Source organism: Urocitellus parryii, chromosome 10, assembly GCF_045843805.1.
Source record: "Urocitellus parryii isolate mUroPar1 chromosome 10, mUroPar1.hap1, whole genome shotgun sequence".
Lineage (NCBI taxonomy): Eukaryota > Metazoa > Chordata > Mammalia > Rodentia > Sciuridae > Urocitellus > Urocitellus parryii.
The window spans coordinates 55,645,401-55,658,858 of record NC_135540.1 but is presented as its reverse complement, the minus strand read 5'-3'; the positions used below and the strand labels follow the sequence as shown (position 1 = coordinate 55,658,858).

General features: G+C 35.5%; 1 protein-coding gene across 2 annotated transcripts in view; it reads left to right on the top strand.

The window, feature by feature from the left end:
* Col25a1 (collagen type XXV alpha 1 chain) overlaps positions 1-13,458 on the top strand; it is a 442,307-nt gene that overhangs the window by 334,560 nt on the left and 94,289 nt on the right. For both annotated transcript variants that reach the window (XM_077803433.1, XM_077803434.1), the window contains exons 11-12: positions 5,589-5,615; positions 7,632-7,676. In XM_077803433.1, coding sequence (XP_077659559.1) covers positions 5,589-5,615; positions 7,632-7,676 — 72 coding nt within the window. The remainder of the gene's footprint in view (positions 1-5,588; positions 5,616-7,631; positions 7,677-13,458) is intronic.

Below are 13,458 nucleotides of genomic sequence, written 5' to 3'. Positions count from 1 at the left end.
TTATGAGGCATTTGACCAGGTTAATATCTTCAAAAAGTTGTAATTAAAATCTGTTACACAAAATCCTTGAGAAAATCTGGTACTGATGTTTTATGGCTCTGTAAGTTAGATTATACAGGCTATCATTATTCCCAATGGAACCAGACTTTTAAAAAGCATTTTCTTCATTATGTCTCACTGTTATTAAATCATGGAAAAATTCTTAACTCAAAAAGGAATTAATTTTAAATGGCTTAATAGTGTAGGCTTTTTTAATTCTCCCCATTACCAATGGACCACCTCTTTTTTGTTCCCTGTGTTTTTTATTACAGAAGCTGATTGTATATTCTTATATACAGCAATGACCAGCAGCTTTCGGAGCTTCAGATTTTACTGTTAGCCATCAGGGACAGAACAGGAACTGTGTCCGCCCCCTACATCATTTCCTAATAGCAGGCAACCAGAACTTGCCTTAAAACATCTCCCAAGAGGCTTCCTAAAGCACATCATTTAGAAACTTTGCATCCTGTTTAAGTAATTAATACCTCAATCAAATCTATGCTAACTTCACTAGTGTCAGAAAAAATCATTAATTTTTTTTTCCATTCCATGATCTATCAAGCAAAAGACTTTAAAAAAATATATGTGAACTGGAAAGTACAGCCGATGCATAATGGTTGTAGAATCATCAATTTATTAACTGCCTGCTTTGAAGATTAACTTGGATTGCTAATTCCAGCTACTGTTTGCATAATGACTCTCAGAGGTTCATTAGAGACCATAGACTGATATACACAACACTCTCAGTGTTTATGATGTCATGCAATGAGAATGATCTTTGTTTTACTGTTTGATTGTAGAAGCCAGAATTGAGTTTTTCCACCCACTCTTACACTTAGAAGTAAATCTGGAGGCTATTGTAATAACCCAGTAGCATTAGAATAATTCAGGTAAACAAAAGGGTAAGAAGCCTTGCCATTCATATCTTGAGACACTATTGTCTTTATAAGAAAAAAAATCTTGACTGACTTTATTCCTTATTCGATCATTTTTATCACCCTCCAAGTAAATCCCGTTGTGCTCAGAAGCCCCTACAAGGCCATGCAAATACAATCTCCCTTCCCTCTCCATATCTAATTTACTTGTAACCTCCAGGGTGTTCATTGAACCCACTTCTCATGTTCCCAGCTCTTAGCCCTTGCATTTGCTGTCCCCTTGCCTGGAGCATCCTTCCCCTTCTACATTCATGTGGCCTGCCTCACCTCTCTCAGAGCTGTCTGTTCAGGAGTCACTTTGTCACTGTGGTCTTCACCAACCCTCCATTTAAAATACTTTCCATTCCCTTCCCTGTCTTTGCTTTAGCACTTAACCACCTGATTCAATTTGTTTTCATCTATTATTGTCTTTCTCCCTTCACTAGAACATGAAGTCCAGGAAGGCATGAGTTTTGTCTTATTAGTCGACATTGGCTTTCCAATGCCTAGAGCCTTGCCTGGCAGTCAGTAGGTACTCACAAACTGTGAAGTGAATGAATAAATGAATGAGCACAATAGGATTCACTGAGCAATTAATATATGCCACTTACTATGCATAATAAAAGATGTTTGGGGTAAAAGAAAGAAGTAACCAAACAATTACAATAATGTTGTCAAATTCTATGAAAAGGCCCTAACATAGGGATGCTTTGGAGAACAAAAGAAGGGAACTGAACCCCACAGGCAGGGACACTGGGCTCTGATTTATAGATGGTTGCAGGAGAGAGGATCAGAGAGAAGCCCCTTATTGCAACAGGCAGCCAGAGGTGTTGGAAGCATGGCTCCTGGGATGATGTACAACTATTACCAAAAGCCATCAAAGGATGTTTAAGTAGAAGTATGGAACCATTAGCATTCTAGAAAGCTCACTCAGACAGCAGTGTGCAGAAAGACTGAAGGAGGCTAAAAGCAGAGTGGCCATTAGATGGCTGTCACATTAGCTAGGTGAAAGAGAGATGAGGGCTCCAACAAGGGCACAGCAGTGCAGCTGGAGAAGAGGACGGGACCAGAGAGAGAGTCTTATGTATCCAAGGGGCTCAGAGCAGGAGTAAAGAATCGCTCTCAGGCCAGAGTTAACTGATATTGGGAAAGATGATCACCAACATGGGGACTATCATATTTCTTTAACTTACTTGCTCACCATGTGCTGAAAATTGTACATAATCTTCAGAAATGGAATCTAGCAAGGGAAGGGGAAACAGGAAGGAAAATCAAGTGCGCTGTATAATTCCTTACTAGTTTACAAGTTTCTATCTGAACTTTGTTTGGCCCGTTTCTCTGTGGTCTTTTACGGAAGATTATGGAAACTCGGGTGTAAAGATCTACATGGCGTTGGTAATTCATACTTAGAATTTTTCAGCGTCTCATTTGATTTTCATCTTTTGAGTAGAATTATGTCCACTGTGCATAATTCTTCAATGCAAAGTTTAAACATTTTATATCAACCAGAAACTATAGTGAGATGAGTATATTTTAAGATTCAAATTATAGTGGGAATTTTTGGAGTTAAAGAAATATAGCTTAATATGTTAAGATTCTATGTGTTGCATAATTTCTAAACTTGAAATGTAGAAACTATCTAGAAAAATAAAAATTTTATTTTGAGTATTTCCACCTTATTTGGTTGTGTGCAAAGTATATGCAAATTTCAAATTTTCCTGTCAAGAAAATGTCTAAGAAAGGAGCACTTCATTGATTAATAAAAATGGACCAAGAAGATTATAGTCCTACTTTGGAAAACTGCTTAATCCAAACTTGTTGAATTATGGGGATAATAATAATGGACTTATTTTAGAAATCTTAAACCACTAAAATTTTAATCTTCAGAATAATAAGAAGCATTAGTTTCACTAGTAAATAATGAATTGATGACTTACTTCATTCAGCTATTGTGCAGGCTGAAAGTATAAATAAGTTCAGAAAGATTAGGTCAATTAATGAATGACTCTATGGTATTTGTCCATTGCTTTATTTGTACCAGAAGCCACAAGACTAATCAAACGTAGACATCTTAACCAACTGGCAACATACTCTAATTTCAAAATAAATGTTAAGCAGGGAAATCTTATTTTGTAAGTTTAAATTTAATTATCACAACATTAGAGGTCCATAGTAGTAGTATTCATCCAAGGATATTAAAAATGCATGTAAAATCTTGTTCATTAAAATAACTGGGGTGTGTATGTTTGTGTGTATACTTACAAATGTATATCTTTGCCTTACATCCAACTCTATTCCCAGTTTCCTCTTGGAAATGGATTATATTCTCCTTGGCTTGATAGCATTTTTTCTACTAGTGAGTTCAAAACTGTATACACAGTTTTGATAGCTGAGAATGTATTCTTGGCAGCAGAATTGTGACTATAAGACATGTATTCACAATTCAAAATTAATGTTAAATATTAAAAACTGCTTTTATTTTCCTAGTTTACCAAAAATAACACTAGTTTCCTGAAAGTGAATGGAACAATTATGCTTTCTTTACAATTATCCATAAATATTGCATTAAAATATAGAACTAATATAATTTTATGGATTTCAGAGCTATGATCAGTTTTTCTAAATCTCTGATTTGATGTGACCATAAGCATAAACCAAAATAGAAAATACCAGATATGTTGGCCTCTAGTTAAAATATTTGATGTACAATTTGCTCTTATTTTCATTTTAAATAGTCCGTTCCAGGGTTATATATCCATGTAATGAAATATCCAGTTTTAGGGAATAATATTTTTTCAAGTGGCAAAGTTAGGTTTACAATGGGAAAGAAACCTTTTGTGAATTGAACCTACACATTCTCAGTCTAAACATTGCATTAATGTGCTCCTTGTTATATGATTTCCTTTCTAACATCAACATTTTAAGACGTGAAATGCTCTAGAGACACTTGAGAAAATGGAATCCTAGACAATGATAAGACCCACGGCTTGTCTTCATTCTCAGATCTCCTATCACCACAACCTCTAAACTCTGCCTTTTACTCAGCATTAACATTTACTTCCCAAACAATTTACCCAAGTGAGGAAATGATTAAACATGTTTATGTGCTAAGGAGAAGGAACTGGTGGAGAAGGGGAGGCTCTGATACGGATGTAGGGGTAATTGATGGAAACAGATCCCTGAGGACAGAGGCCAAGGATGGATTCCAGAGCCTACCAAATGAATTGGCCTTGCATGGGAGGCGGGAATCTTCTTTTTCTGATACCGGAGAAGGGTCCATGTGGATTGGGGTTGATGAGAGACATAATGTCGAGGGAATTTACACCTGAAGTCTCTTATTTTCTCTGCAAACCTGAAACAGAGAATTTTAAATAGAAGAATTAGAATGGGTAGGGAGAGTGACCACAGATATGTAGATAGCAAGCTCATTAAAATTTTGGTGGGTTGGTTGAGGATATCAATAGGAATATATAAAAATGGTAGAACTTTCAATAACCTAAAGCTGATTATAGGAGGAAATTATTAGTCTTACTTGTAGGATTACAAAAGATCCATGAGGAACAGTTTCACCAATGTTCCTGAACATTGTGTATTTTTAATTTTAAATAATGATGCATGACTAGTTCTTCCTCTAATGACCACCCTAGTATTTTATTTAATGTAACTGAGTATGAATATAAGATCCTAATTAATGGAAATGTCACACATTGAAAATAAGATTGCCATTAATTAAAGTGTATTGAGCAAAAGAGCTTTTACATGAAATGATAATGTCTAGAACTTCACTAAACCATACAAAAAAGTAAATATATTTTTGAAAGGACTAGAAGTATTTAATATTTTAATTTTAAAATAGACACAAAAAGTCAGAAATGTAGCTATATCTCCTTGTGTTCCTTTCCACTCTCCCAAAGCCATGCCTTGCTCTAAATAAAGCCAACAGAATCCCAAAACTGCTAAATCTCAAAACTGTCACATTTACATTTTCTGTGTAAATGTTCTCATTCATCTCACTAAACATTGTATCCCCCAACTCCCATTATAGACTAAGCAACAGTTGGCAGCATCCTTTGTTCCCTTTTCAGGTACAAACTGAGTGCCACAGTTGACCTTGGCCTCCCCTAGTTTGTAAACAAGTTTTTGTGCAGGTCAATTGACCACATTTCCTCTGAGAAAGAATAGAACAAAGTATGTTTCTTTGTAAGCTATTTAATTATTTCCTTTGCAATCTGCTTACTGAAGTTTTGCAGATGCAGAATTCACATAATGTCTGTTATTTGGGGAACTGCATTGCATTGTAACAGCTTCTAGCAACAATACCTGCAGCCCTCTAAATGAGATTGATATGATAGATCTGCAAGTATTTGAAGAAACAGAGGCACTGGAACAGCAAATGTTCTTTTTTTTTTCTTTCCCTGGAGAAACAATCAGAGCCCTATTGCATATGCTGAATGTTCTTCATAAAAGAATAAAATGGGAAAAAATATCCATCTGTACTTCCAACTGAAAATTTTCCTTGAGCATCACTATATTTCAGTAGAGCAAAGAGAACCTACAGAATAGGACAGATTTAATTAGTCATCTAAGCTTGAATGGCTATAGTGTTATGTTGATTAAATTATATTTCTTTTTCAGGGTCCTCTGGGGCCTCCAGGACAAAAGGTAGAGTATACAACAATGCTGTGGAAGTAATTATATTCCCATTGCCTAATGGCCTGCAAGAGAGATGGACAGAATTAGCTACTGTAAGCCATGCTGAAGCAGTCTGGTTTGTACATTCTGTTTTCTAAAAATAATTCATACAGAGTAGCATTAGATTTCTAATCAACTCCATTGTAGAAAATTCTGAAAATCCATAGCAGACCGTTATTAAGCTGTCTGCTGAAAGTGTCGGTTATTGAATTTTTAATTCAAATACTGTTTAAACAAAGTGACAAAACTTAAAATGCAAAAGATCGAATGACATTGCAAATTGAATGCATGGTCTTGCTCAAATATGTAATAGCCAAAGAGCCACAGAACTGCCCAGGACGAAAAATGTGTTTGTTGCTGCATTTCAGGGGTCCATTAAGTATCCTCCTTTGCCAGGGTAACTGAAAAAGTGACTTCCTGATTGTCATTTCAGTGTCATCCACAGTCATCCAAATTGACCATTATATTCTCCTGGGGGAGAATCTAGAGTTTCTAAAATTACACCAGTACCACAGAGGTAAATATGTCACTAGCAGGAAGAAGGCTCTTTGCAAACAAAATAGAAGGAAGTCCCCCATTCCCCACTAACCTCCCCTCCTGCAGGGGGGAAAAGGGGATAGTTAACCTGCAGAAAACTAAAGAAAACAATTTTATTATAACAGGTGGAAAAGTGATTATTCTTTATCTTTGGAATCCATCAAAGATAGAGACTTTTTATCCCTCAAGCACTGCGCATGTGGCATCTGTTGAAACATAATCCTACAAACCAAGTAAAAGCCAATGAGTGGTGAGACAACTTGAGTATAGGAACACTTTGTCTCTCTCAATAATGTCTCTATTAAGCATGGTGTGAAATTGTAAAGCTACCCTAATCCACATTCGACCAGGATAAAATTACTGCTTCAGCCTTCGGGAAGTACTTTAATGACCCACCCCATATAGTCATTGAATGAACCAAGGAATTTACCATCTTAATTTGTTTTGCATATAATTACTTTTTTGGGGAGGGAAAGAGTAGACTGATTTTTAGAACAGGTTTTGGTGGGTCATTACTATTAAAAAAATTCCCATTATTATTAAAGAAATTTAATATACATCTACAAAGAAGAAAATCTGTTTTCTAGTTCTAGACAAAGAATAAGCACATTGTATTTTAAAATGATTTCTCCAGAGCCTAAAAGGGAGGTGTAAGGGAGGGAAATGACATCACTGTTTGCTAATGCTTCTGTGTCCACTTAAATGACTTAGATTTTCTTGAGTCAAATTAGCTTTCCTACTCTCAGTGCACCCCATCTATGCCCAACCATCCATACTCACCCAAGTATGTATGTGTGCATATGCACGCACACACATCTTAAAATGTTTTGTGCAGAAGTTATTTTTTTTCCTGATCAGTGTATAACATTTATGATATTTTATGAGTCCACTCTGAAGACATTAAAATTTGGGTGGCATAAACATACTACCTGAGTCCAGGGGGAAAATACTCCAAATACAAAAATCTTGAGTTTACAACATGGGTCCTTTATTTAGGTGTAGAACAAACAGTTGTTATTTTAATATATTTTTATGTTATTTACACTCTTGAAATTCAAGAATTACTGCTAGTGTAAGGCTTTTTCCAGATGGAACAAAGGCTATTTATTTCTTAACAACAAAATTTAAAGCCATATAACTTTCTGATAGATATGAATCTCAATTTATGACATGAAATTCTTTAAAATCATATTAGGGTTAAGTGGATATTTGGAAACAAGTTTAAATTTTAACTTGAGTTTTTGAGAAAGTTTGAAGACTACTACCTATGTTATATATTTTCAGACAGTAAATACAATCTGAAAAAAACATAATCTTATAATTTTTTGCACATAAGTTCTGTGATGTTTTACCAAGGTAAAGTTATGACTGACATAACTAACACAATATAAATTTAGAATTGAAATATTGTGTGATTATGAAACTTAATTTAATCATGAGTCTTCTTAGGGTTCCATTGGCGCACCTGGAATCCCAGGAATGAATGGACAAAAGGTGAGTTCCTTTGAATATATAATTTCTTTTATAATTTGGAGAGCATTCAAATCACAAAATTATTCTAGTGAACGAGTTAACAATAAGTTTTTGTGCTTATAAAAGGACTACATATACTTCTGAAGTATGGGAAAGTATGGTACAAATGATCAAATCTGTGTCATTTTAAAAAATGCACTAGTCAGAAACTGAAAAATTCCCATTGTAAGTATTTTGAATGCCAGTTTGATCAGTTATATGTATGATACAGCTATATCTTTTTTATAAATATAAATGGCTTAGGGAAATGCCAAATTTAACATTTTTCTTGAAGAACAAAATGCACTCTAGTTTATTCTAGTCATGGTTAAACTAGGTACTGTTTCTGGGTTAACAAAAGTTATTTTTACAGAGGGAACCTATAAAACCTTCTGAATCCAGAAGCAAGCTTTTTAATTGTTGAACAGAATTAGGGTTAAATACACGTGCCGTTCTCATATTAACACTTTTGTGGTACTGTTAATAGTGAGGGAGAATAATAAAGTAAAACCAGAACTTCACAACTCCACATACCCATATTTCCATGCCTCAGTGTATTTATTCCTTCCACATATTTACTGGTGGACAGAGCATCTAGCGTTATCCCGTGGATAAGTCTGATATTCTGTGCTCCCCAACAGTCCTGACTGGCTCTGCAATCTGGAACCTCTACAGAGACCAGGAAAGCCACTGTGAGAGCTGACAAAGCCCATGGCTGGGCTGGTCTACCAGAAGGCAGGATGCAGAGTTAGGGACTTTCCTGTCCCCCTCAGAGATCTGAGACTGGGCTTTAGAAATCCTGTGACTCATCTGCTTGTATTCCCAGAATATTTTAAATCCATGTGCCCTGGACCAAACTCTGGAAGTATAAGGAGGCCAGCCTTTGCAGAGAGACTAAGATGCCTCATAATCCTTTCCATCTTTTCTCCATCTTGGCTTCTCTATCAGAACCTGCAAAGTGGCTAAAAGCATGATTGTGCTACTTAGAGGTGATGTAAATTTGACCAAGTCCTTAAAGTTTCTGGCCTCAGTTTCTCTTCTGGAAGAGAGAGACAGTAGCAGTTCCTTCCCAATAAGGTCAATGTAAAGAATAGACATGAAGCCCTTACATTAGTGTTTGCTATTACTAGTAAAATTTCCCTTCATTTTATTTTAGTGAAATTCTGGAAATTTGATGAATCTGTGTTTAGTAAAGACTCTCTTTCGGAATTACTCACCTCTCAAGTGAAATTAATGTTCTTGACCAAGGCTTATGACACCCTTAGGCCATAAACCAAGCATGCAGCACTCATTCACCGCTAGCTAACCATGCCACAGCTCCATTTTCTACTTCGTAAAATGCATGTCCCTTTGCTTTACAAATTCTGGTAAGGACAGAAGATTAACTTTCTGGGTGGAGCATTGCAGGTCATGGAGGGAAGCAAACACAATTTGTAAGTTTGTCCTTTTTAGGATCAATTTGAAAAATTATATAACTCGAAATGTTTTTTAACATTGGTGAAACCCAAAACTTGTGTGCCTAAGGTTAATGTTTTGCTTTGTCTTCTTTGTTTCTTTTTCTTTTTCCAACAATCATGAAAATTTATAGAAACCTTTAACCTGAAACAAAACAACTTTAAAGCTGTCACACGGACTCTTTTGAAGACGGCATATTCTTTATTTTTGCAAGGAAATATGCAATTTCCTTAGCAAGAGAAAGGAATGTGACATTTTCTTGTCCTAGTCACCAAGTTTAAATTATATTTCAAGGAACGAGACAGTTAATATTTGCAGTTTTATGTTTTGTTATACATCCTTGTGGCATTTGCAATGTGTTTTCTCTAAAACCTAGAGAAATCAAATGTTTTCACACTTTTATGAAGGTCTCAGCAAAATGTAGTTTGAGTTTGTTTTTTCTGCTTCATCAATCTAGACATAAAACTCTGTATATGGAACTTCTGTTCATCCTACTTATTATTTAACAATGGAATAGCTGTTATGTTGTCTTTAGGAAAAGAAGGTGCAAACATGAGTCTCCTTCACTGAGATGGCTGGTCATTTAGACAGTGAAGACAAGGTTGGCGGTTCTATAATAATTCTATAGCTTGGACTCACAGAAGGAATCTTGAACTTCTAAAAGTGCTTTTCTAAAAGAGAGAGCTTATAATGACATAATAATTTTTTAAAAGCACTCCATGTCCTTAAACTGTCTTGAGAGAACATTTTCTTCCACATTATAGATTCACTTTTTCTGAAGAAATACTTTTGATGCCCAGAAAATCATTTTCAAACAATCGTTAAGAGAGGGTTATCATTTCTAAGCCATGAAATATGGCAAATAACAACCAGGAAATAAAAAAAAAATGTTTTCTCTTGTGTTTGAAAAACAAAGGAAAAGGAAATTATTTAATACAATATTTTGTTTTCTACAAGACATTTTTTATCCGTCATTCAGATTGACAAAATTGGTAATTAGCCTTGGTCACTAATTTGATGGTGATTTTTTTTTACACTTATTTTCCTCTATTAGTCACCTTACTTGCTAATCAGAATGTTAGTTCTTTGTAATGGTTTTCTAATTCTTTAGATTGTGCTAGGGAAAAAAAGACTTGCAGTAACCTAGCACTAAATTCTAATCTAGTTCCTTCTAGCATCCCAACCTACACTAGTTAGTAAGCATCCTTCGGTGAAAAGCAGGAGGCTGGTGAGGTGTAGAGAAAAGAACATGGCCTCCCAGTCAAAGACAGGGTGCTTGTATTTAAAAAGGTCCTTGCCTAGGCAAGATACAGAACCTGTTTCAGTCTCCAGTATAAAATGTAGAGATGGACCTTGGTTTGCTAGACTAAGTGTCTAAAGTGAACCTTATATAAGAGATGCTCAGTGAATTTTGAAAAGCATTGATAGTAGAACCATCATGCTTTAAAAATCTCTGCAGCCAGGCATGGTGGCCCTGCCTATAACACAGCTACTCAGGAGGCTGAGGCAGGAGGATCACAAATTTGAGGCCAGGCTGGGCAACTTAATGAGACCCTGTCTCAAAATAAAATTTTAGAAAGTGGGTAGGGATGTAGTTCAGTGGCACAGTGCCCCTGGGTTCAGTCCCCAGTACAATGAGGAGGGGGTCGGGGAGAGGGGAGAAAGATAAAGCTACATTCCAAGCCCATTTTATTATTTTTTTTATAATTCTCACAGTTAAAGGTATATCAACATTTTATTTATGTTCACATACACAAATGTACACGTGGCAAGATGTGTATGTGTATGTCAGAATATTTTTTTTATTAGCTACACATGACATTACAATGATCTTGGCAATTCATACATTTGAATCAATTGGGGTATAATTTCTCATTTTTCTGTCAGAACATTTTAAATCCTTCAGATAACACGGAGAAGCATGGACTGCTTAAAATGATGTTATGATAAACCATTTTTTAAATTAATTTTTTATTTTAAATGACAGTAGAATGCATTACAGTTCTTATTACACATATAGAGCACAATTTTTCATATCTCTGTAAAGTATATTCATACCATTTTGTGTCTTCATACATGTACTTTGGACAATAATGTCTATCACATTCCACCATCATTTCTAACCCCATGCCCTCTCCTTTACCCTCCCACCCCTCTGCCCTATCTAAAGTTTGTCTATTCCTCCCATGATCCGCCTCCCTACCCCACTATGAATCAGCCTCCTTATATCAGAGAAAACATTCAGCATTTGTTTTAGGAGGGATTAGCTAACTTCATTTAGCATTATCTTCTCCAACTCCATCCATTTACCTGCAAATACCATGATTTTATTCTCTCTTACTGAGAGCAATATTCCATTGTGTATATATGCCACATTTTTAAAATCCATTCATCTACTGAAGGGCATCTAGATTGGTTCCACAGTTTAGCTAGTGTGAATTGTGCTGCTGTAAACATTGATGTAGCTGTGTCCCTGTAGTATGCTGTTTTTAATTCCTTTGGGTATAGACCAAGGAGAGGGATAGCTGGGTCAAATGGTGATTCTATTCCCAGTTTCCCAAGGAATCTTTATACCGCTTTCCATATTGGCTAGACCAATTTGCAGTCCCCCCAGCAATGTGTGAGTGTGCCTTTGTGCCCACATTCTTGCCAACATTTATTGCTGTTTGTCTTTAATAGCTACCATTCTGACTGGAGTGAAATGAAATCTTATAGTAGTTTTGATTTGCATTTCTCTAATTGCTAGTGATGATGAACAGTTTTTCATATATTTGTATATTGATTGGTTGTATATCACCTTCTGAGAAGTGTCTGTTCATGTCCTTCACCCATTTATTGATTGGGTTATTTGTTTTTTTGGTGTTTAGCTTTTTGAGTTCTTTATATACCCTAGAGATTAGTGCTCTATCTGATGTGTGAGTGGTAAAAATTTGCTCCCAGGATGTAGGCTCTCTTTTCACCTCAGAGATTGTTTCTTTTGCTGAGAAGAAACTTTTTAGTTGGAGTCCATCCCATTGATTAATCCTTGATTTTAATTCTTGCATCAAAGGAATCTTATTAAGGAAGTTGGGGCCTAATCCCACATGATGGAGATTAGGGCCTACTTTTTCTTCTGTTAGACACAGGGTCTCTGGTTGTATTCCTAGGTCTTTGATCCATTTTGAGTTGAGTTTTGTGCATGGTGAGAGGTAGGAGTTTAATTTCATTTTGTTGCGTATGGATTTCCAGTTTTCCCAGCACCATTTGTTGAAGAGGCTCTTTTCTCCAATGAATGTTTTTTGGTGCCTTTATCTAATATAACATCATTATAATTATGTGGGTTAGTTTTTGTGTCCTCTATTCTGTACCATTGGTCTACCAGTCTGTTTTGGTGCCAATACCATGCTTTTTTGTTACGATTCCTCTGTAGTATAGTTTAAGGTCTGTTATAGTGATGCTACCTGATTCATTCTTCTTGCTGGGGATTGCTTTAGCTATTCTGGGTCTCCTATTTTTTCAGATGAATTTCATGACTGATTTTTCTATTTCTATGAGGAATGTCATTGGGATTTTGATCAAAATTGCATTAAATCTATATAGTGCTTTTGGAAGTATGGTCATTTTGATAATATTAATTTTGCCTATCCAAGAGCAAGGAATAGATCTTCTTTCCCTTCTAAGGACTTCTTTGATTTCTTTCTTTATGGCTCTGTAATTTTCATTATATAGATCCATCACCTATTTTAAGTTGATTCCCCAGTATTTTTTTTTTTTTTTGGCTATTGTAAATGGGATAGTTTTCCTTTTATCCCTTTCTGAGGATTTGTCACTGATAGACAGAAATGCCTTTGATTTAGGGGTGTTGATTTTATATCCTGCTACTACTTTGCTGAATTTATTTACTAGTTCTAGAAATTTTCTGGTAGAACTTTTAGGGTCTTCTAGGTATAGAATCATATCATCAGCAAATAGTGCCAAATTGAGGTGTGTTTTTTTTTTTTTTTTTTTGCCTCTGTGTATCCCTTTAATTTCTTTCATCTGTCTAATTGCTCTGGTCAGTGTTTCAAGAACTATGTTACATAGAAGTGATGAAAGAGGGCATCCTTATCTTGTTCCAGTTTTTACCTTCAATTTTTCTCCATTTAGAATGAAATTGGCCTGGGAATTAGCATAGATAGCCTTTATGTTGTTGATATATGTTCCTATTATCCCTAATTTTTCTAGTGTTTTGAACATGAAGGGGTGCTACATTTTGTCAGATGCTTTTTTCTATGTCTGTTGAGATGATTATATGATTCTTATCTTTAAGTCTATTAATGTGATGAATTAC